This window comes from Pundamilia nyererei, unplaced genomic scaffold (genome assembly GCF_000239375.1).
Source record: "Pundamilia nyererei isolate P.nyererei 1_Seehausen unplaced genomic scaffold, PunNye1.0 scaffold00015, whole genome shotgun sequence".
Classification (NCBI taxonomy): domain Eukaryota; kingdom Metazoa; phylum Chordata; class Actinopteri; order Cichliformes; family Cichlidae; genus Pundamilia; species Pundamilia nyererei.
This window is the reverse complement of record NW_005187416.1, coordinates 5,687,377-5,709,439: the sequence shown is the minus strand read 5'-3', so window position 1 is coordinate 5,709,439 and position 22,063 is coordinate 5,687,377. Positions and strand designations below refer to the sequence as shown.

Genomic DNA, 22,063 nt, shown 5'->3' with positions numbered 1-22,063 from the left:
TACAGTTTTTCTGTTGACAGACAGTCGTTGGTAAATGGATTGCAGAGAACCGCACACTGTTGTAAATCAGCACCACTGATCTGGACCCTCCTGGGATCAACACTCTCATCTCATCAGCCCTTTTGGGCATTTTGGTCATCCAACCGGGTAATTTAAATGGACCCTGGGGCACAGGCTCATTAAACCTGATGACTCATTTACTGCTTAATGAGCCATGGGATGAAAATTCTCCTATTTCTTTTTTCACATTTGCATTTTTTAATAATTGGCATTGGTTTTGCATTTGCATTAAGCACATGTGACATCCTTCGTGCTTTTATTGGCAAATTTCTCTGCCAACAATCATCTGATGTATTCAAATGGAAATCACAAGGAATATGGAAAGTTACTAGCAACAAAAGCACCACTCTCTCTGCTGCCCTGCATATTAAAACGTGCAGTAGCCCTCACTTTTAATGTGTTAATATCTTTTTATTGACAGTGTTGGAACAGACTCTAATGAAACTCAAAGATTTTCTCCATCTTTCTCTTTAGGCTTTAATAGCGTGTGGACTGATTTCTATGTGATAGGTTGATAAAGTCACACTGATGCTTACGTCCAATTCCCTTTCCTAATTTCCCAGCATCAACAATGAGCAACACTAGCTAGCATTAGCTTACAAACAACACAACTCCACATACAGGCGAAAAACAATCACAGATCCAGCTTCTGATTTAAATTGAGACACAGCTAGTTAACAGGGTGGGAAGCAAATAATAAATTATTGACATTACTTTGAGAGCCAGTTTCCCCGTTTAGGTTTCTTCACTCTGACTGCACTCCTGCATCATCAGCTGCTTACTATCAGCCATTACCCAGCCCTGCTAAATCAGCCCCATTAGTCTGCGGACGTATTCTTCTCTTGAGTTAGTCAGTCTGTCTCGTTTTTCCAGCAAGAGAGCAATCTGCCTGCACGAGAGAAGCTTTTAAGAAGTACTGACAGGGAAAAATTACTTTCCTTCTTGTCGTCACGTCTGACACTTTTCTCTCCTTACTTGAAGCACAAAGATTTTGTTCATCTTTAAGTTCACCAATTAAATCCAAATGTCAGATTTGTTTTGTCCCTTTGTGTCTTTTTGCCTAAGTTAATAAAAGGCAGAGATTCTGAGGTTTATTCAGATTGTGACTTGGTAGCTTTAGTTGAACATTTACTCAAATTTAGGCTTATTTATCAGTTTCTGGCCTCTGATCAGGCTGGAAGAAATTGAGGTATTATGTTTTATAATCTTGTTGGAGACCAAAGGCAAGATGAAAATACCACAATCTCCATTAGGCATTTAATTATTTTCTATCTGAATAAAGTTTAGATTGCTTTACTTTGGTTCTTAGCAGTCCAAGATGGGGAGTGTCCCTGTTGGATAAGACTATAATCCTTGTTTTTGTTCTGATCATATTTCTGAGTTAAACTGCAAGAAGTCATTGAGTTTTTAATGCCAGGCAGACAGAAGTACAGGGAGGACTTTTTCTTTTCAGGACTAAATGAGACATAACTGGCAGTCATTAGTTTATTTCTATAAAGAGGTCCAAGGTCTAAGCCCTGTGGGACCCCACATGCTCTCTTTAAGTGATGACGTGATGAATCCTGCTTCCAGGCCTAAATTACTCTGTGTTGTGTTTTTAAAGCTCAGTTTTTAAAACCTTACGATGTATCTCCAGCCCATGCAGCAGTATATGAATGACTAACCTCGTACTGTGGATGGATTATCTCAGTTGTTCTCCTGACCGGAGTTTGGTCCGTTTACAGCATCCTGCCATGCGATTGCATTTGTCCCTAACCATCGGGAACTCTCACGTTAACTTTTATCAAGTGGAAAAAAGCGTTCATCCTCCAGCTTCACTGTGTTTATGTTATGCTAACATAGCTGTGTTGCTAGCCACCAGGTAGCACATCATTATATACCAGCTAGCCCAACTTCAGTAACCCTACAAACGTCACTGCTGTTTAGTTTTCTGTCTTCATTTATGTTGGAAGTGACAGCAGAGCTGTGCGTCTGAATGTTTCAGAAATCTCTCAGTCAGAACATGCTATATCATGTTTAGGTGCAAACTAGCGAGCTAACTTCCTGCTAACTTCTAACTCCATTAAATTTCATAAATCCTGTTTTCATGGATGCCTGGATGTTAAGCTTAATTGTTACACCTGGTAAAGCAGCAACGCTGATCTTTTGAGCACAAACCTGACTATAATTCTTTTAGCCTTGCTGAGCAAAACAACTTCAGGTAAATGTTTTGACTACACTGAGCAAATCAGTGAATTATATTTCCGAACTATAAATGAGCTAAATTTTCTACTGCCCTCTTAGAGTGACTAAAAATGACATGCAGCTTTATGTAAAACAATTTCTTGGCTCAAGCTGTCTCTCTGATAACTGCGTGGAGACATCTTGAATGACCACGACTTTAATCTCTGTCAGTCAGCAGCACGGCAGCCTGGCTTTACTGCTAAAAGAGAACTTCCACTTATGATGCTCATTTCTCATGATCTTGCCTCATTTAAAGGAAGGAATTCAGAGCTAGTCCTCGAAACTTCAGTCGATGAACTGAGAAGTTTGAGGTCAACAACCCTCCGCAGTTCCCGGAAAACCGATCACGCTAAACCCTTTAAAAAAAACTGTTAAACGGCATGTGAGGCTGGAACAAACGAGACTCGTGTTTTATATCTGCTAAACGTGGATCCCTGTAAGATTCCCTGGTTTCCCAAGAGTGTTGTTTCCGCTAATCCATCATGAGCAGAAGTTTAAACAATGAAAGCAAAACAGTCTGCAGGATCCAGAGTTTGTTTGCGGCATCGCTGAAGTTTTCAAAGTGGAGACTGGGAACCATCAGAGAAGCAAACAAACCTGACAAAACTGCCATTATGCCATTGTGTGTCGGCTTACTCCACCACAAACAAATTAACAAAGCACTCATCAGAGCGTGCTTACAGCTGAATACCAGGAATCAGGACCCTGGTGTTTCCTGGGAGTCCTCATCAGGAGATGTCCCTGTGGGAAGTCTGGATTTTGGCTTGTGGATATTTTTCTCAGTGTTGAAAGAAGAAACTATTTCTTCCAATTACTCTGTGTGTTAAAGTGGCAGCGCAGTCATGTGACAGAATATCCTAAGGGAAAAGTTAATGTCGCCAGATGTGACCTTGAGTGGTTTCACTGCGTCCTTCGAGCAGCTGCAGGTCGCTTCATAATTAACCAAACATTTCTAAGGAAGCCACACTGAAATCTTAAAAAAAAAACAAGTGTGACACACAAGACTAAAGAAGAAGAACTTCTTTCATTGCTGGTTCACAAAGACTTGCTTGATCTCAATTCTCTATAAACAGCTTCCCTTTTACTTTTCTTGCAAATGAGCGATAACAAATTAATTAAATACTAGTGTGTGAGCCCTGCCACAGACTTGTCCAGTATGGCTGCTGTGATAGGCTGCAGCCCTCCCAAAACATGAACTGGTTAGTGGAAAAAAACTTGTTTCTTTTTGCCAAACTGCAGTTCGTTCATAGACCACCAGGGGGCTGTGGCCCACACTTTGAGACTCCCTGCTGTGTCTATTTTCTGGTGTGATTTAAAAACGATCTACAGCGCCATCTGCTGTGTACAAAAACATGGACGTCTCTTTCAGCCAACCAGCAGGGGCCGACTGCTTGATTTTTATAGGAAGTCCAGTTGTTTAAGTACTCCCTGTGCCAGGAGCAGTTGGGTTTTTTCTGCTCTAGGATGTGTACGATGTCACAGAAGCCACACCCACCTTCAAACCTCAAAGAATCCAGGAATAGAAAAGTGTAGCTGATGGTGAATCGCTGCTCTTGCTTCAGGTATTTAGGAGTTGTTTGCAGGACACGTTGGAGCTGTTTGGAGAGATTGTCATCCTTTGTTTTTCTGTAAACCTGTTATCGCTCAGCACAGCTCTGTGGAAGCGTTTATCTCTTATTTCTGAAGACGTGATTAGACACTGCTCGGTCACACTGCATGATTGAGCAAACGCCCTCAGGTGTTGCTTGAAATTCTGCAGAACCCCCTGTAGGCTGTCTGTTCGAGTAGCTACCCCATAATATTCAACAGAAAAGTGAAACATCCCCATTGAGCAATTTCCAAATCAGATTTTTAAACGTGTGACGGTGATTTTGTTTGTAAAGACTGTTCTCACCCCCCCGGGGAGATTGAAGGACACTGATGAAGCAGCTGAGCGTGTTCGTACTGGTCCTGTGGAGGATTTAGTGCCTCTGAGTGCGCCTGAGTTATTTTTTTTAAGTTGAAAAAGTTGCTGCACACAGAGAGCAGAAAGAAAGAAGGAGAAAGTTGGTGTTTATGCTTAAATGTTACCTCTCCAGCCATTTCCACTGGAGGAACCTGTTGTAGTACATGCTGTCGAGGTAGTCTGCGAAGGGCGCCATGCTCAGGTAGTCGTGGATCAGTCTGGAAAACACAACACAACAGCTGTCAGTTTCACACTGAATTCAGCTTCATCACTGAGAGATCTCCGATCATTTAAGTCATTTAAGTCAACAATCTAATTATTTCTGCGTCTCCTGTTTGCTGTGACCTGACTGGTCTCGTTGGGTTAAGGTGAACCTCACACTGGACTCAGGAAAATGAAGGATTTTCGGGTATTTTATTCCCTTCATGTGGACACAAACCCGCCGAGTTGAACATGACTTTGTTGTGAGTTGGGATGTTCTTGGTGACACTTTATTAGTGATTAAACGGCTCAGAGGGGCTCAGAGCAGAGCTAATGGTCCTCCACATCGAAAGAAGTCAGTCCATGCTCAGGACACTGAGTAGGACACCTCCCAGCAGACCCCTACTAGGAGGAGGGACATGCTGCAGAGATGATATAACATGTCTGGCTTCAGAGTCCCTCACTGTCTCTGCGGATGAGCTGGTGGAGGTGCTGCTCCATCCTGCACTTAGATAAGCAATATGGACGGATGGCTGGACAACGGAGAGATCTCAGACTAGTCGAGTCATCTAAAAGCCAGACAAAAAAAAGGTACAGTGCAGACTAACTCTGTGGCGAGGCGTGGTCTGTGATGCTGCTGCAGGTGAGATGGACGCACCTGCACGGCATCTGCAATCACCTCGCCAGTGCAAAAGGCTGTGCTGTTGTCATTAGTTTTGTTGTTGTTGGTATGTGTCCGGCTGTGAGCTGCAGCCGAGGTGTTTGAGTGTACAGCGACCGTTAATAAGATGCTGCAAAGCATGCAAACATCGCTGGGTCTGTCGTGGTTTTATCACAAACCCGTTTATTTATTTCCTGTTTTGGATGCTCCTGAAATCCTGCAGGTCTGCCAGTAAACCTCCTCTCTTGCACACACCTCTTCTTCGGTCATCAGTGTCCTCAATGAGACTTTGCTTCGATGCACAGGCTTTTTAAATTACAGCGTTAGCCATAAATGTTTCATCCTTGGGTGCCCTGTATGCATCCTGCAGGAAGCCTCCGGTGGACGTTAGAGGAACTGCAGGTTACCCTCAGGTGGGCAGCCGCAGAGTGACCCACACAGAGCTTTGAATGGTCTACTGTCAGCTGTCAGTTGACGCACGATGGCTGCTTTACATTTGCAGTTCAGAGATCGCGGTGTTGATTTTGCCTCTCTGCGCTGCATCAACATGTGAGTGTTGTTAGCACACCGCATCAGAGAAGCAGCATTAAATGTATTCAATAAATTTACAACCTGCTCAAGTCAAACTTTTCTTTTCCTTTTTTTAGTTAGTTTTGTTTTACGTCATCTGCAGCCTGACAAACAGCCACCGATACTGGAGACGTTACAAAGACTCAGGGCTTTAAAATGAACCTGTGATTATTGGAATTTCATTGTCACGCATCTCTCTGTAGTGCTGTCGGCTCTTTGCCTCACATTCTGAAGCACCGTGAGGCGACTGTTGTTGTGGTTTGGTGTGATATAAATAAAACTGAATTGAATTATTGTTGCGTAACAAAAACCCCAGAAACACTCCAGCAAACGTTATTAGACGAGAACTCTTCGGACGTTTGGTCCTCCTCTGGGCCAATCTGACCCCTCACACACACAACACTCAGGACACAAGTTTGAAAAAACCGTTGACTTTATCACCTTCTAAAAAGCGACGCTGCTCTGAACTCTGACTTCAGTTGGACTCGAGCTTGTGACTTTAAAGCCCGGCTGCCGGTTTCTCTGCAGGGCTCTTGATGTTTACCAGAGATATTTCTGGATAAGCGCTAACGCCGACACCCTCGACACAAAGGGATGTTTTATTTCACGCAGAATGGATAAAGTCTGTCATATCTGCACAACTGAATCTCTTATATTTGACATTAAGTGGCAATTTCTCTGCCGCGCCTACACAAACAGGGCATTGTTCAAACAAACGCCGATTCGTTTCCAAGCTCATCACACGCTCGGAAAACCTGCAGCTTCTCAAACGTAGATGTAATCACATTTTCCTTCATGTGTCCATAAAATGAAGCGTCTGAGTAGGAAGATTGTGGGGGAAATCGCACATCACTGCCCATCCACAGAGTCGGGTTAAAGCCGCAGCAGGTGAAGCAGAATATTCCAGATCTTGTGATATTCCCAGTAAAGTGAAGCAGCTTGGACTTGAGATAGGATCTGGATGCGGCACATTCATCTTTCTGTCTGACGCTGCTCGTCTTATTTTGTTGGAGTCAGCTGTTGGTGCCGTTACTCGTGTGTTTGACCATCATCAGGTAAATGCTGACGCCATAAACGAGTCCTAGAGTTCAAAGGCTTTTTGTGAGAAAGCGTGAACAAAAAGAGCAGCTGTTGTATTTTAAATATTTCGAGGTAAAAGAATACATTTGACTCAGCTGATTTAATTTATTTACCCTGAAACGGAAACTGTTTCTTACTCCAGTTTGTAAATGGTGCTGTGGGGATCCCAGCTTTACTCAACTGCAGTGAAAGGGAAGGTTAAAAGTACTGATTGAGTCAACAACCATATTATTTTGGTTTTATGGGTTTCCACTGTGGTTTGTAAACTCTGATGTCATTAGATGTACATTAGAGTCAGGAAATAGCACCTCGGCCTGTTCATGGGTTTCCTAATAATAATATCTGGTGAGGTCTTTGGTTGGCGAATGGTCTCAGCTCTGAATGTTTCCTTTTCTGATTTTCTTTGAAAACAGTTTGTTATGGACTGGTTTCACTGGTCTGGATCACTGAGATCAAACTAAAGTAACTCGGTGTATCGTTTCCAGTTTGAAGCGCACCTGTTTGTGTGATTTTTGGCGCGCTTCAGGAGGCCGGGTCAGGTTCTCGTGACCCGTGCTGCTGAACAGACTGAGGATTCTTGTTTCAGCCTCAGGGCTGCTTACTCCGGACTGTAAGGTGTGTGGGGGGGTCTCAGATTTAATTTCTTTGATTTATCTAACAGCTTAGGTTTTACATTTGTGTTACAAGTCACTTTTTGTTTATGTGTGTTTTTTGGTAGTATCCCCTTGCCCAGTGAAAACCTCTCAACCTTAATGTTCCTGGGGTCCGAGGTGAGCGAGAGTCCGAACAAGCACATTAATCAAACCTTAAAAAGCTGATCTGATTAAACTGGGGAAATATATCCAAAAGAACAGCAAACTAATCCTTAAAAACCCTGCAATCTTACTTGGTACAGTCCTTGAAGAGGTCTTTGCAGGCCTCCTGCTGCAGCCTCTCTGTGCACTGAGCCATCATGGCCTCCTCCACCTCAGGCACGTGGTCCTCTGACTGCACAGGAAAAAAAACACATGAAATCCAGGTGAAAACAGTGAATCAGCTCCGACTGTAACTCTGACAGAGAGAGCCGGACGGATGAGGTTTGAGACGGAGCTGGGAGGTGTTTGTGTTCGTCTGCAGGTTCAGACCTGCACGTTCGCGCTCACACAGAATTAGCAGGAAACATCAGGGCGGAGCTTCAGCCTGAACCGAGGCCTGAACTACGAGGCGAGGCCAGGATTTCTTTCTGTTATCTGGCTTCACTGATCCTGACACAGGCAATGACCAATCAGAGTATCAGAAGCACAGATGCTGGTCAGGCATCAGACTACCTATCTCACCTGGCCTGGAAACACCTGAGGTAGAGAGAAAAGACTTTTGACCCTCTTACTATCAAACACAGAGATCTGATTGGTCAGCAGGCGGTGATCTCTTATGTCAAACATAACCTTCGCCTGCTGAGAAGTGAACCACCTTCATGACACTGAAACTTCAGGATTATCCTGAACCTCACAAACCCTCCTTCATAGTTCAGGCCTCAGGACTGCAGGTAGTTACATCATCATAAGGTCAGCCAATGAGCGGCTCTGCTCCCATTATCATCCATCATCAGCTGATTAAATCTGATTTCCTTCTTGACGAGCCGGACTGAGCGCTTCCTCCTGAGTGATGCGTTCAGGGACGCTCTAGAGGCAGGTGTTTTAAAATTCAACCACAGTGGGGGCGTTTAACAGAAGACAGTCGAACCTTCTGCTACAAAACTGGCTGAAAAATAATAACAGTAAAAAACTAAAAAAATACAAATAAATTTAGCCCTTTGTCCAAAACTCAGTGACTCTATTCAGTCTGCTGTGATGACGAGTTTTATTAATTTAATAATTTACATGTATTTTGAATAAAATGATAAAATAAATCTATAGTGCACACTGTCACAGCACACTGGTACCGACAGACAGAAACAATGTAAAACATGGAAAAGATTTGAGGACTTTTGGTCTGATATTTTTGTCAATGAATGCATCATTAATAAAAGTTTAAATCACTCCCACAGAGCTCCTCTGCTACTTTGACAACAAAACTGATGTTTTGTTGTCAAATTCAAGATCGTCCAATGCAATAATTTTCTTTAAACATTACAGTTTGGACACTTTTCGGGTGATTTTTGTAGATATTTTATGTTTGTGACACATTTAATGACCAAAAGCCAGTGGAAACCTTTTGGTCATTTGATGGTCGTTGGTCTTCAGTTTGGGCTTGTTTCTATATCTTCCTGCTTCAGAGGGAAATGAGCTTTGAGCTATCTCTGATCCTGTACATGTGGGCAATAAACAAAAATACTAACAGATATCATCCTAATAAAAATAAAACCATGTCAGACCTGACAGGAAACATCAGAAAGTACCTTTGGGTTGAAGTATTTTTCGATGAGCTCCTGTCCGCACTCCTTCCTCTTCTCATCTGGTGTCACCTCGTAATCCGCCTGCAGAGAAATGCACACATCAGCATGCTGTCAGCAGGCGCTAATACTCAAATAACACAATCTGAGGACAAAACTGTGCTCAACTTATTTCAGTGAATTCATTTACTGCCATGACCTGAGTTTACTTTTTGTTTGTGACATTATGTTCTAGGGCCTTTTTATTTCTTAGTACGAAGAAAGTTTAACCAAGAAGGCTTTAGCGCCTGAACCTACACAGGTAGCTTTTAGCATTAAATCCAAGCAAGTCAATTTTAATGTTTGAGGCAAACTCAGTAACTTATCAATTATTGCTGAGTATTTTTTAATCACTTGAAATAAAGTCGTTTTCGTAATTAGGGTTAACCAAGTAATTCTTAGCAATTAACAATAATCAATTAGCTTTTAGCTACTGATGCTAACCAAGTAGTTTTTAGCAATCGATGCTAACCAAGTAGCATTTAGCAATTGACGCGAAACAGGTTGCTTTTAGCATTTGAGGCTAAGTAGTTTTTAGCAATTGATGCTAACCGGGTTGCTTTTAGCTTCTGAGGCTAAGTAGTTTTTAGCAATTGATGCTAACTGGGTAGCTTTTAGCATTTTAAACTAACTAAAGAGTTTTTAGCACTTAAGACAAACAAGGTAGTTTCTGGCATCTCAAGCTAACTAAGGAGTTTTGAGAATTTCTGCACTACAATGTGACACTGCCAGACCTTCACAAAGAGAAGAGTACCAGGATGTGGTTTTCAGTTTCAGCATTGCCAGAAAAATGTGGTTAAAAACATTTATTTTATTTGGGTTTTACCATGTTGCTGCTAGCTGTATTTTTTTTAGCATCCTGTCATCAAAACACCTGACTAATAATAATGGATTATATAGCGCTATCTAAACAGAGTTAGAGAAGTGTTTGGGTTAAAGTGAACTCTTTTTTTTTTCTTTTCTTTTTTTTCCACATAAGCTCATTTTTAGATGCATTTCTGCATATGACCACTAGATGTCATTTCATTTAAAAACATAACTCAGTCATTAATTTGGATCTGATGAAACTGTGAATATATGATGACAGTATTGAAAGCCCATACTATTGAATGATTGCTCAGCTGAACTACCAGCTTCGTGTGTGTCCCCTGCAGCCTCCTCTCGGCTTCAGAAAACCCACTTTATGAGTTAATTGAAGACTTTTTGTAGCCCTCCTCCCCCACACCCGAACCGATTGCATCTACTCCTCCCTGTGAATGACCTGCAGTAAACTGAGCCTGACTGGAAAACCCCAAAGTGCTTCCTCTCCCCTCTGGCAGCGAGAGCCTGTAAACTAATGCTAAGTGACAGCGGAGACGGTTCAAATCTCATTTTCCCCTCTCCATCTCGTCCTCTCGCAGGGCTCTCAGAGACGAGACGGGAAGCGGTTGTGGGGTAAAAGGGAGCATAATTGCTTCGAATGCGAGTTGAAAACTGCAAAGCCATCAGACTGGAGTCAGCTGAGCAGAGCAGACTGCCTTCATTAACCTCCTCTACCTCAGCAGATAGGACTGCAACCATTACCTGATCCACTTTAACAAATCTTTTCTACTGTTAATAACACCAAATTGGCAAAACTTAAAGAAATGCAGGCTTAAACGGTTAATCTGACATTACCTCAACCTGATGAGCCTCCGCAGTTACAACCTGACAGCTTTCATTTGCTTTTACTATTTTCCCATATTAGCAGGTGAAATTTGACTTACCCTTACCTAAGCTCAGACAGGATTAGCCATGAACCAGGACAGTTAATATAAAATAATCCCACACTTCCTGTCTGAATAATGTTTGTTTTTGTTCTGAGTGTGATACTGTCTGACAGGTCAAAGAGCTCTTTATGCTTCAAACCCTCATTTGTTATGAACTTTTGCACAGAGATTCATGGTCTCTGCAGAGTGAACCCTGCAAACACTGATTATCCTCTGACTTTACCGTATCACCAGCAGGTGGTTTCAGATCAGATTTTAAGATTTTGGACTTGTTCAAACTTGTTATTGCACTGACTGGATAGATTTCCCAGGGAATGAACCCTCAACTCAAGACAACATGCAGCGGCTCTATAAAACTGAAATATCTTGAGTGTAATCACATGGACTGGATTTTTGTAAACACATCCCGAGAGGATAATCACAGATGACAGTGATGAATTACTGATATTTAACACGTAGGGACATCTACAAATCTGTGGTCTCCGGAGGACGACCCCTCAATTCTTTAAACTTCAAAACAACTTCCTGATGCTGATTTGTGCTCCTTTTCATCTTTTGAGTGGTTCAAACCAAAACATTTCCAGTATAATTTGGTAGATTAATATTCAATTTGTATGCATATCCCCAGAGGATAAACATAGATGACAGTGATGAAGTAATACACAGAGGCACCAAGAAAGTCGTGGTCCCCAGAAAGTCCTCGTTCAAAAAAAATCATCAACAAATTCATGACTAAAAAACCTGAACATCAGGATTCCTAAACCCTTAATTCAAACCTTGCCCCTGACGAACCTGGCTCTTTAAACTGCGTCTGGTCCCTGAAGTTGTGAGGACCACTCTGAATGTCCTCATAAAGCAGAAATGTCCCCACTGTAATGGTTTTAGATACAGAAACACACTGTGTGACCTCATCTGCTGCAGTAAACGAGTCGTAACTCGCTCCGCTCACTTCAGGAATGCTTCCCTCACACTTTGTTTCATTCCCACCGGAGTGTGTGTGTGACGGGGATACAGCATGGGAGGTAGGAAGGAGCGACTCAGTGACGCAGATTGTTCCCAGAAGTCAAGAGTTCCGGTATTTCATTAAACAGATATTAAACCCTACTTCCTCCTCCTCATCTTCAAGTGCTCCATTTGGGCATTCAGGGTAATTAAACTCGCCAATCAGCTTTTGGAAGGTCCGTTCACCCGGAGAATTTTCCCACAGCTCGGCGTTGGCCTGCTTGGACAGTTGGGGCACATGTGCATTTATTTTGGGCGACTCGAATCCTGAAAAAACTGTTTATGTATCACAGCAGAAAGAAGCATAAATAGGCCACTTTACCGTGCTCTGTTACTGTGTGTTACTTCCTGCTGTAAACTGAGAGCAGCATTTAGCTGATAATGAGCTAACTTCCTTTATCAGTGTGAGTCGCTGGAGGCCAAAAATCAGCTAAAAGTGAGTGAATATTGTGCATGTAGTGCTATAATCACAGCGTTTAAATGTCAAAGTGTTTGTTTCCTGTTAAAGGCCTGCTGTATATTCTACCTCATTTCCTGTCATATGCTTGTATTAAAGCTACTAAATAACGATGTTACACCCGGTGCAGTTTAGAGAGCAGTACAGAAATCACTGCCTCGTTCCCTAACAGCATCAATGACAGGAATGACCCAGGGTTTCTTACAGGAGCGCCTCCTCCACCTCCTCCACCTCCTCACACAGCACTGAACAATGAGGTCTTCAAGCTGCCTGAAGCACATCTAAACAACACATTAATCAACTGATTAATTACAAGCTGTAGTTAAATGTCAGATCCTTGCACACACTGATAAGTGTACTAACTCAGTCAGCCTCTTTCACTGTTGCAGTCATACTGACCTCACAGCTTAAAGCAAACACTCATTAATGAACAGCTGTATCACACTTTTCCTGCCACACAAACCCTCAGATGATACTTTCAGTCTGTATTAAGTGTTTAAACTCAGAAACAGTTTTCTAATAATACAGTTTAATCGTGTCTGTTCCTCTCTGCTGTCAGCTGACCTCTCCGTCTCTGATTGGTCACGCTGTTTTCACGTTGATGCGTACGTGGGAGGCTGATAAACCCTGGGCTTACAGGACAGTCTGAACCCTGCAGAGAAAGATGCTGAGGCACACAAAGAGAAGAGGTCAGACGAAGACGGCTCTGCTTACCACGGCGTCCAGGAACTTGACGCAGCGCTTCAGCTCGGCTCGAGTCTCGCAGAACTGCCTGAAGAGCAGCCGTCCGATTGGCTGCCGCTCGCAGAGGCTGCTGTAGTCCTTCTCTGCAGAGACACGGAGGCAAGCGAGGTCATCGTTACACAGATCTGGACACAAACGTGCACGTTATTTAATCCAGAGTCAGTCTGTGAATGCTCTCAGGTTAAGCCCATTGCACACTGAGCGTGCTGCGAAGGAGCAACGCAAAACTTTTCAGATGCAAACTGATTGCGTAACATAAACGCCTTTATGCAGAAAACAAACCTCAAAGCGAGCACACTGATGTCTGATTGATCGGATCTGTTTATCGGATCTGATCAATCGAGCTTCATCCAGCAAACTCAGGTGGAGTAAAAGGCGGGATTAAGAATAGGCGAGTCCAAATGCAGGAAAGATGTTTGGTGTGTAGAGGTCTTTGAGGCCCCTGAAGGACAGGGATGAGTTTAACTTTGGTGCTTTTTAACATCTTTTTCCATCATGTTTAATCCTCAGAGCTTCAGAAGCTCAGGAAGCAACTTTCAGAGCTCTGTTAAAAACTGCAACCAGATCCATCCAACACCCACTCCAAAGGTCACAATCTAAACACAAACTCTGGGTTCTTTTCTATAACAAACTTCAAGCTTCAAATTAAATCAGACCCTCACAGGAAGTACAAAGTCGCACGCAACCTTAAGCACGCCTTATACCCTGTGACTATTTACAACATAGAAAATTCATCAGATGAAATTTGCTTTCGACACAGTTTTTCTTTCCCAAACATTTTTACTTCCTTCTAAATAAAAGCCGACTTTTTATAACATAAATAATAAAGTTCCTGCAAGCAAAACTGCAGGTTTATGCAAATATGCTGGTATTTGATTATTCCATGGATCAGTGTCGTTCCCTGTTATGCTGTGAGCCGGCACCAAATGTGCTCTTATTATCTTATTATTACTGTTGTTTCTGATGTACTGCATTATTAGAAGGCTCTAGAAAATGAAAGTCAGATGGACGCTTATTTCTCTATGTAGAGAATGGAGGTTATAAATTGTTTTCTGAGGAAGGAAACATGCTCAGCACATTTGTGAGGCAGGAACTGTTGTGAAAGACTGAATGTAAATGCTAGGGAGGCAGCACACTGTTTTATAGCAATAAAGGAGCAGGCCTCCCTCAGTGAGCACTGGAGATCCTGTGACTGATGGAGGAGTAAACCTCTCTCTGACTTGCTGAAGTGTCGCATTGATCAGTCTGACCTTTTCGCTCTTTTCCTCGTCTCTCACGCCGACCGGCCCGATCGTCAGTGAATCACATTTGCTTGTGCGTGAAGCTTCCTGGGTTGTTTTGCATCTGTACGAGTCTCAGATGCAAATCCACGTTTCCTTGTTAGCGTTTCTATTTTTTCCCTCAAACACAGCTGGACAGATGAACTGAAACGACCCCAGATATCAATCTAAAGCCTCCTCATGCGAGTATGTTTTTGTTTTTGGTGTACATGTGACTGTCGCTACAACAGCAGCACAGCCTCGAACGGCTCACGTAAACAGACATCAGTGTTACTGGAATCATTCTCTTCTGGTTCCACAGAGAATATGGAATAAAAGACACGATAACCTAAAGTTGCGACTCTTTGAACTGTAACCATTCAGCAACTGAGACCAAAATCAAATCGTTACAAACGGACAGAATATTGTATCGCTGTCAGGCCCAAACACTGGCCCAGTTCAACTGAATCCTTAACCCAGTGCATCACACACCGACTTCAATAGATGCCGAGCTACAGCAGGGTGTCATCTGCATATCTAATAATAAAGCTTGTTAGTCAGTGAGCGTTGTTACAGCTGTGAAGCGTTTTAATCCAAACTGCTGTCTTACTCTAAACCTGAGTTTTATCTGACAGAGGCGTCGTGTCAGGGTTGTAGATTTAATCGCCAAGTTACGCCAACAGACTGAAGTTTCATTCATAAAACCAGCTGCAGGAGTAAAAAGATGCTGTTTGCTTTGTGGGTGATGTAATCCGTGTCATCTTTTTGTCTCCCTGCCCGGCTCAGTAGATGAACATAACTCGGGTGGCGCGCCCCTTCGATTGTTACTCTGCTGAGTCATTTCCTTTTGATGACCCACTGACTGATGGTTACTGATGCCTTGTTCCGTCAGGTTCTCCTCTGTTTCATCCTACTTTGAGATTTTCTGCTCTAGTTGTCTCTGCTCTGCCCTTTGTCCCGCTCTCCTCTCCTCTAATGATCTCTTCTCTCTCTGATGTTCCACTTAAGTCCCGCTGCAGAGAGAACAGAGACGCTAAGTGTGCGGCAAAGGGAATAAATCTGTGGATGACAAAGGACACGAAAGAGAGAAAGACGAGAAAAAGGCCGTTCCAAGTCTTCATATCTACAAACCCACTGTTTTCTTTACAAAAGGGACATAAATTACTTCATTACAGTTCATAAAGTTACTTAGGCAGTATCAGACGCTTGCATCTCAAAGTTCTGGGAATTCTCCGAATAATCATTATCTCATTATGGCTGATTACGGACGTTTTGAGACATGATAGGAGTTGTGATATACATGAATGGAGATCCAGGGCTGTAGAGAACATGCTGTACATTAACACGCAGAAAACAAAGAGGCCTCTGTCGGGTGTCCTGTTGGCTTCGAAGGCCCTGCAGTGAAAGTGAGTTTCCATCCAGACCAAAGCACGACACAGAGCCTCCATCACTTTATGCAGCGTCACGCTGATATTAAGCGCACCAGTTTGTTCTAGAACGAGCTGAACAACAACTGAACAACAGGAGGAAAGGTCAGCAGAAAAAGCCAGAGTTACTGTTTCCTTCCTTTCAAACCAGCTTGGTAGGAAAATCCAAGCAGATTAGCAGCGTCTGAAATACTCAAACCAGCTCGTCTTCAAAGTCAGGGAAATCTTCCTCATTGTGGGGCTCAGACTGAACTTCAGCAGGTCATCTTGAGCTGCCACCGTGTGATTGGATGTCTGTGTTAATGACCAGTTGAACAAGTGGATGGTGAGTGTATATATTGTAGGATGTATTTGGTAAAAGGAAGCAGTAAACCTCAGAGCAGCAGCAGCACAATAAAAAATATTATTTTCATTAAATCCTACTTAACCCCTGATTATCAATGTCTATGAATCTTAGATATTAGCACTTACATAGAAAAGTGCTGGTTGTGAGAGTTGTGCAAAGTGCTTTGACGAGTAGAAAAGTGCTTTAAAAGAACCAGAGCAGTTACCATACTTTATTTTATCGCCCTGGAAGTTGCTGCATGATTACAGCATCACCACCCTGACGAAGCAGCCGGTTCCCTCTTCCTCTCTCTGGGTTGCTCGGTTCTATTTAAACCATAAACATATTCCTATGATTCAGCAGCTGAACACTGAAACCAGTGTGGACCTACTTTACTGTAATATCATGTTACTCTAATGGCCTCTTATGAGGACTGAGGAGGAGGGGAAGGGGGAGGCGGAGGAGAAAGCATCAATCGAGACTACAGATGCTTTCATTTGTGCAGAGGAGGCCGTGCGGTGAAACTCCCTGCACGTGTTTCTCGGGTTCAGCGAACAGCAGAGTCACCGGGGCACAAACAGACAGAAAAACACACTTTGTGTTTTGCTGCATTTCAGACCAGCCTGCGAATGCACTGCACACAACAAGAAAGCACATGTCCGAGTGCAGTGCAGGGCCAATCTTCAGTTTTTTGTTTTTCATTGGTGCTGGTGAAATGTGTTGTAACAAAGGGAGAACGTCTGTAAGATCTCTGTTGTGCAACATAGAAATGTCTCACGTTGCTTGCGGCATAATTACATAACAATAAATGATGTTCGTATCAGGGGATGAGAGGAAACAGAGTCTCCTGAATATCTTCCTCCCACTCGTCTTCGTTCTTCTGGTTACAAAAAAGTCTCGAGGATGAATCGTGACTTCCTTCTTCGTCTGTCGGCTCACGTTCTCATCCTCTGTTTTTACTTTCCTCCTTCTGGCCTATCAGCCCTGCAGCACCTCTGTGGGACATCAGCATTTCAAACCGTACTGTATGTGGTTTTAGTGCTGAGCTTCTAACTTCCTGTGTGTGTTTGACTGAACTCATTCAAATCCAAACTTATTTGCATCGGCCCTTCCAGGGAAACAAAAGAAGCAGCAGCAGCACCTCGAGTGTGAAATGGCTCATCTTTATTTCCTTATATTTTCACATCAGCAGGAAGTCTTTAATTATGTTAAGTACGTGTCTAAAAGAAGCCAGATGCAGTGATGATTAGGAAAATCAGCAGATGAGCTGGAAACAGAGTGGTCACGTTATTCAATAAGCTGCTGCCTCTCCTGCCACAGCCTAACCAAAGGGAACGCCACCGCTTCAGATATATTCATATTAGCCTCTATTTCATTTGAAATATCGGCAACTGCTCTATTAATAATATCAATAATGTCCTGGTGCTGCTCTGAGCCTGACGGCCGTTACAGCTGCTCCTGTTGGTGTTTTTCCAGTTTACTCTGGAGGCAGAGTGTCGTCACGGACGATGGCCCGTAGTCCCCGAGCAGAGGCTACTCGCAGCTAAAAGGAAGTCTGTTCCTGCCATCGTCACGTGGAATGTGAGGTGTTTGGACAATGATATGGAAGAGCTGCATGAGTTGATTACCCACCGAGGTTACCACACTGGAAGTGCCAGGAGGGCCGTTCTGAGCCTGTCCTGTAACAACAGCACGGATGCTGAAGACAAGTTGTTACCTTTCAACTGTTTTTCTAATTTTCAGTAAGATTCGGCCAAATAATTATTTAAGGTTGATTTTAAAGGTTTCATCAATGATTTAACACAAACACGTTCGACTAAACTACAAAGAGTTAAACAAAGCACAGTAACTACAAATGGAGTTATGAAAGAAGAAGAACGTGAATTGTGGGGTTAGCTGTATTAAAATGAAGGTGGTGTAAAAACCTCAGAGCTGCTTCAACACATTTTAAGTAATTACTGTAAAAGCAGAACAGTCAAAGTTTATCATCTGCCTCTGATCATCAAACCTGAAGCCGTCTCAGCTTCACCTCTTCAGGCCTGACATACGTTTGGGTGCCGCTCTGGATTTGCTCCGTTTAGTTCTCCACACTCTGGACTTCAGCTACTTCAGCTCTGCACCGGTCCTCCACCCACTCAGTCTCGCACTTCCTGCTGTAGTGGTTTTATATGAATGTGTAGGGGTCAAAATGACGCCCTCTGCAGCTCTAGCTATACTTTCTCTTCCTTTTGACGATGAGAGTTAAACAGGGTTTAAAACGACCGCCTTGGCATTTCCGGTGTTAAACACAGTGTGAACGTATCTGTGTGGACGGGAATGTTAATCTGGTAAAAAGAAAAGATGAAGAGTCCACGCTGTGATTAGTAAATGGGGTAAGCCCGAACACGTTATTGAGACAGGGATGTTTCTGGACTGGAACCTGTGGTATACGCTTGGGGAAACCTGAGTGATGAAACGTGTCACATTGTCGTTGCTGTTGCTGAATCATGCAGAGTTTTGTTTACCAAATGGCTCAACTATCGGACCGATTGTGCTTACGTGCTTAAACAAAGGCCCATTTTGAGTCCGGAGACGTCTTGAATGACTATTTGAATATTCAAAAATCATGACCATCCCTACAAGCAAAATAAATATGTTTTCTGTCTCTTGCACGCTCTACTCAGGTGCCACCCTTGCTTTAACCAAATTGAGTATTTCCAGTAGTGAAAACACATCTGGATCAGACTGTTTCCTGATACATGTGAGCAAAGTACAGCTTTGGAAAATGTCCTGACATTTTAGCTCAGTTAGCTTCATGTGCTTTCATTGTCTTTTTGAACTGCTCCACGAACTTCCCAAAACAGTAACAGTAAACTGAACACGACCCTGGAGGCATGCCCCCGGGAGCTGGTGAATGGATGTATTAAGCAATAGAAACCTGTAGGACTTGAGCGTATGTGTAGTCCTTGACTTCTTTGGTGAACTTTGGTTTACCAGTAACAAACATGTGCTGTACTTTAGTCCAGCTTGCCCACCTGTCGCCGCTCTGTGCCTCGAGCCATATTAAGTTTTATAACAAGTCATCAGCCCAGCTCCACTGCTTCTTCCTCTTCTTTCTTCCTCACAATGTGTCCTATGTGTCTGACTTGCCCCGCCTGGGTACCATGGATGCAACCATGCCTCTGTACACAAATCACACTGATATCACATGCTGCTGCTGCTGCTGCTGTTAGGCAGCAACTTAAAGCAATTGTTTTTATGCACATGACCTCGGTTATTTATTCTAATCAAACATCAGGGACGACTTTGAAATAAAAGCCCGTCTCTGATGCTGGACAGTGGCCTCCTGCAGCTAAGATAAATATGGCATATGGTTACTATTTAAGGAAACAAAGTCATGAGAACCGAACCAAGTAAACCACAGTTCATGCTTTGGTCACATATCTTCTGACCGTCACATCTGGACATTTCCATCCAATTTTGTGAAGCAAAAATCATAAACAAGTTGACATAAACACAACGCACGAGGCGCACATGTGCCAGAAACTGCAGTTCCTCTGACGTCGCATTTCGGCAGCTCCAAATGTCCATCAGTCTTCATAGAGTCGCATGTTAAAATGTTCAACTTTAACAAGGAAACGAACGTGTTTACAGCCTGATACAAGTTTGGGTATTTCCCAGTCAATGACAGGTTACTGTGGGCGAAGTTTTATAAAGTTTGACAGGAACCATGTTTGAGCTCATCGTGTCTTTTGGGGCTTTTCAAACAAGTTACTGAACCAATAATATAAGTGAGTGAATTTGTAGACGATTATTAGCTGGCGCTAATTAGCAGATGTCTTTGTCTGTGTTGCACAGTTGCCCAAATATGGTCACTTCTGGGTGCAACAATCCAACATGACAGTGCAAACACCGAGGTTTCAGTGACGTTACAGTGCCTGCATCATTCTACTTCATGCTTTCTGAAGTAAACATGCACACAGGCTTCTTACCCCCAAAAATGTGAGACAGTCAGTGGACCTGCACTTTTTTGAGCTGACTCAAAGCTCTTTACACCACAAACCACCGTCCTTCATTTACACAGGACTTTATTCTTTAGAAAAAACTACTGTGTGCGAGTTTTATCTATCTGTAATCTACATGATTGCAGATAGATGACCTAACATGCACGACTTCAGATTGAAGAGGAAACCTGAGCACCCGGAGAAAACCAGCCAGGCGTAGAGAAAAACATGCTCGCTGCTTTGACCTTTAATTTTATTTTGTAAAAAACTAAGTGCAACCAATGACAAAGCACAACAACGATTATCTCTGAGTCTGGTCTCAGGTAGAGATCAGATCTTTTCCTGAGTGAGCCTAAATTTTATTTCTCCAACCAGTCACCAGTTAAAATGAAAGTAATCAGTTGGTTGTAACAGTAGAAAAAAAACAGGCTGCTTCCTCTTTCTGCAGGCGCCACAGTTTCCTCTGTGGTAGTACTTGAGCAACACTAGCGTTTTGTCTTCATACCACCCACACACTTTCAGACCCATCGCAGGTTTGACTTTTCAATGAACAGCATGCTATTAAAGTTCGCGCAGATTGTCGCTGCTTGTTGCCTGAATGTAAAAGACATTGTTATAACGTGGCAGCTGCAGCTCTGAGAACACAACTTCAAAAAGTAAAGGACGCATAAAAACAGAAGTTGTAGCAACGCTTGATCCACAGTCTCGGTGTTTTGGACAGGAAGCAGTGACAGCCTGGCGATTACAAAAGACGTCAACTGTCATCTCAAAAGTGAGTCTTGGTTTGGGGGACTGGAGGGCAACTGTTTTTCATTCTCAGTTTATTCTGCAACAGTTTCCAAAACCTTCCATATAACATGGTTACAAAGTTCACAACTCCAACAAAATATACAACAATCATGAGGTTCATGCACAACAACCTGACCACTACCATGTGCATGTGGATAAAGTGGGGTTTGGGCAAGTAGATGAACCCTAAAATCCTAATTATTGACATCGGCATGAACGTGTGGCGGAGATGGGAGGGTCATCTCAAATCATCGAGAGCCTTCTGCTTATAAAAGTTGCAGGTCGATCGACGGGCTCCATGGAGCTCATATAACTTTTATTTGATAACTGGTCTAAATTTAAACTAGTCTAGTTCCTGTAGGAGGGAAATGTTTTCTACACAAATGGAAATGTATGAAAATGAAGAGCAACGACAGCAAACACTTCAGTGTTACGCTCGGCATGAAAGTTCTGCCAGACACATCTTATCTGTAGCTATTTTTATTTAATTTAATAACTGTACAGTACTCTCTGTTTACAGTGACCATTGTCCTTAATGTAAATATGTAAGAAAATTGTGTATGTTTCTGTTCTGTGTCCTGTTTGTTTGTATATGTGTCTTTCTGGCTGCTGTTACAACCAAATTTCCCCGTTGTGGGACAATTAAAGGATTATTCTATTCTATTCTATTCTATTCTATTCTATTCTACATTAATCAGCATTAAGCAATTTCCCAACCGTCCGGTTAAAAACTGTGAGACAAAGTCACAGTTATTGCTACAAATGAGGTTAATGCAAGCACAATGTCATGGATCATATCCAAAGTGGTTGGAAGTGAGATGTTGGAGTGTGAAGGGTCACTGTTGACCTTGGAAAGAGTCGTTTCCCTCTCACAATAAACTTCTTCCTCAGCATATCCACTCCGATCAGTTCTCACAGCAGAGATATCTCACATTTAAAAACTAAAACTTAGCCTTAATACTGTTAAAGTTTGTTATTCACATGCAACAACTCATTTATTCAATCATTTGTGATTTATGGAGGTTTATGTGTTGCAACTAATTGTTGATGAGCAACAGTTTTGTGATGACAGGACAGTGTGCCATCCTTTTTCTGCCGTTTTGTACGCAACCTGAGGTCTGCTGGTGATAATATCAGCCCTGTGGATGAATGAGAGTCTATTTCTGTACAGAATTAGGA

At 42.7% G+C, this 22,063-nt stretch overlaps 1 protein-coding gene across 2 annotated transcripts in view; it reads right to left on the bottom strand.

Moving 5' to 3' along the window:
- Positions 1-22,063, bottom strand: part of grk6 (G protein-coupled receptor kinase 6) — a 47,887-nt gene that overhangs the window by 13,423 nt on the left and 12,401 nt on the right. The window contains exons 3-6 of one of the 2 annotated variants that reach the window (XM_005725456.2): positions 13,072-13,226; positions 9,118-9,195; positions 7,627-7,727; positions 4,354-4,446 (exon numbers count right to left, since the gene is read on the bottom strand). In XM_005725456.2, coding sequence (XP_005725513.1) covers positions 4,354-4,446; positions 7,627-7,727; positions 9,118-9,195; positions 13,072-13,226 — 427 coding nt within the window. The remainder of the gene's footprint in view (positions 1-4,353; positions 4,447-7,626; positions 7,728-9,117; positions 9,196-13,071; positions 13,227-22,063) is intronic. The other variant, XM_005725457.2, reaches the window with a different exon arrangement.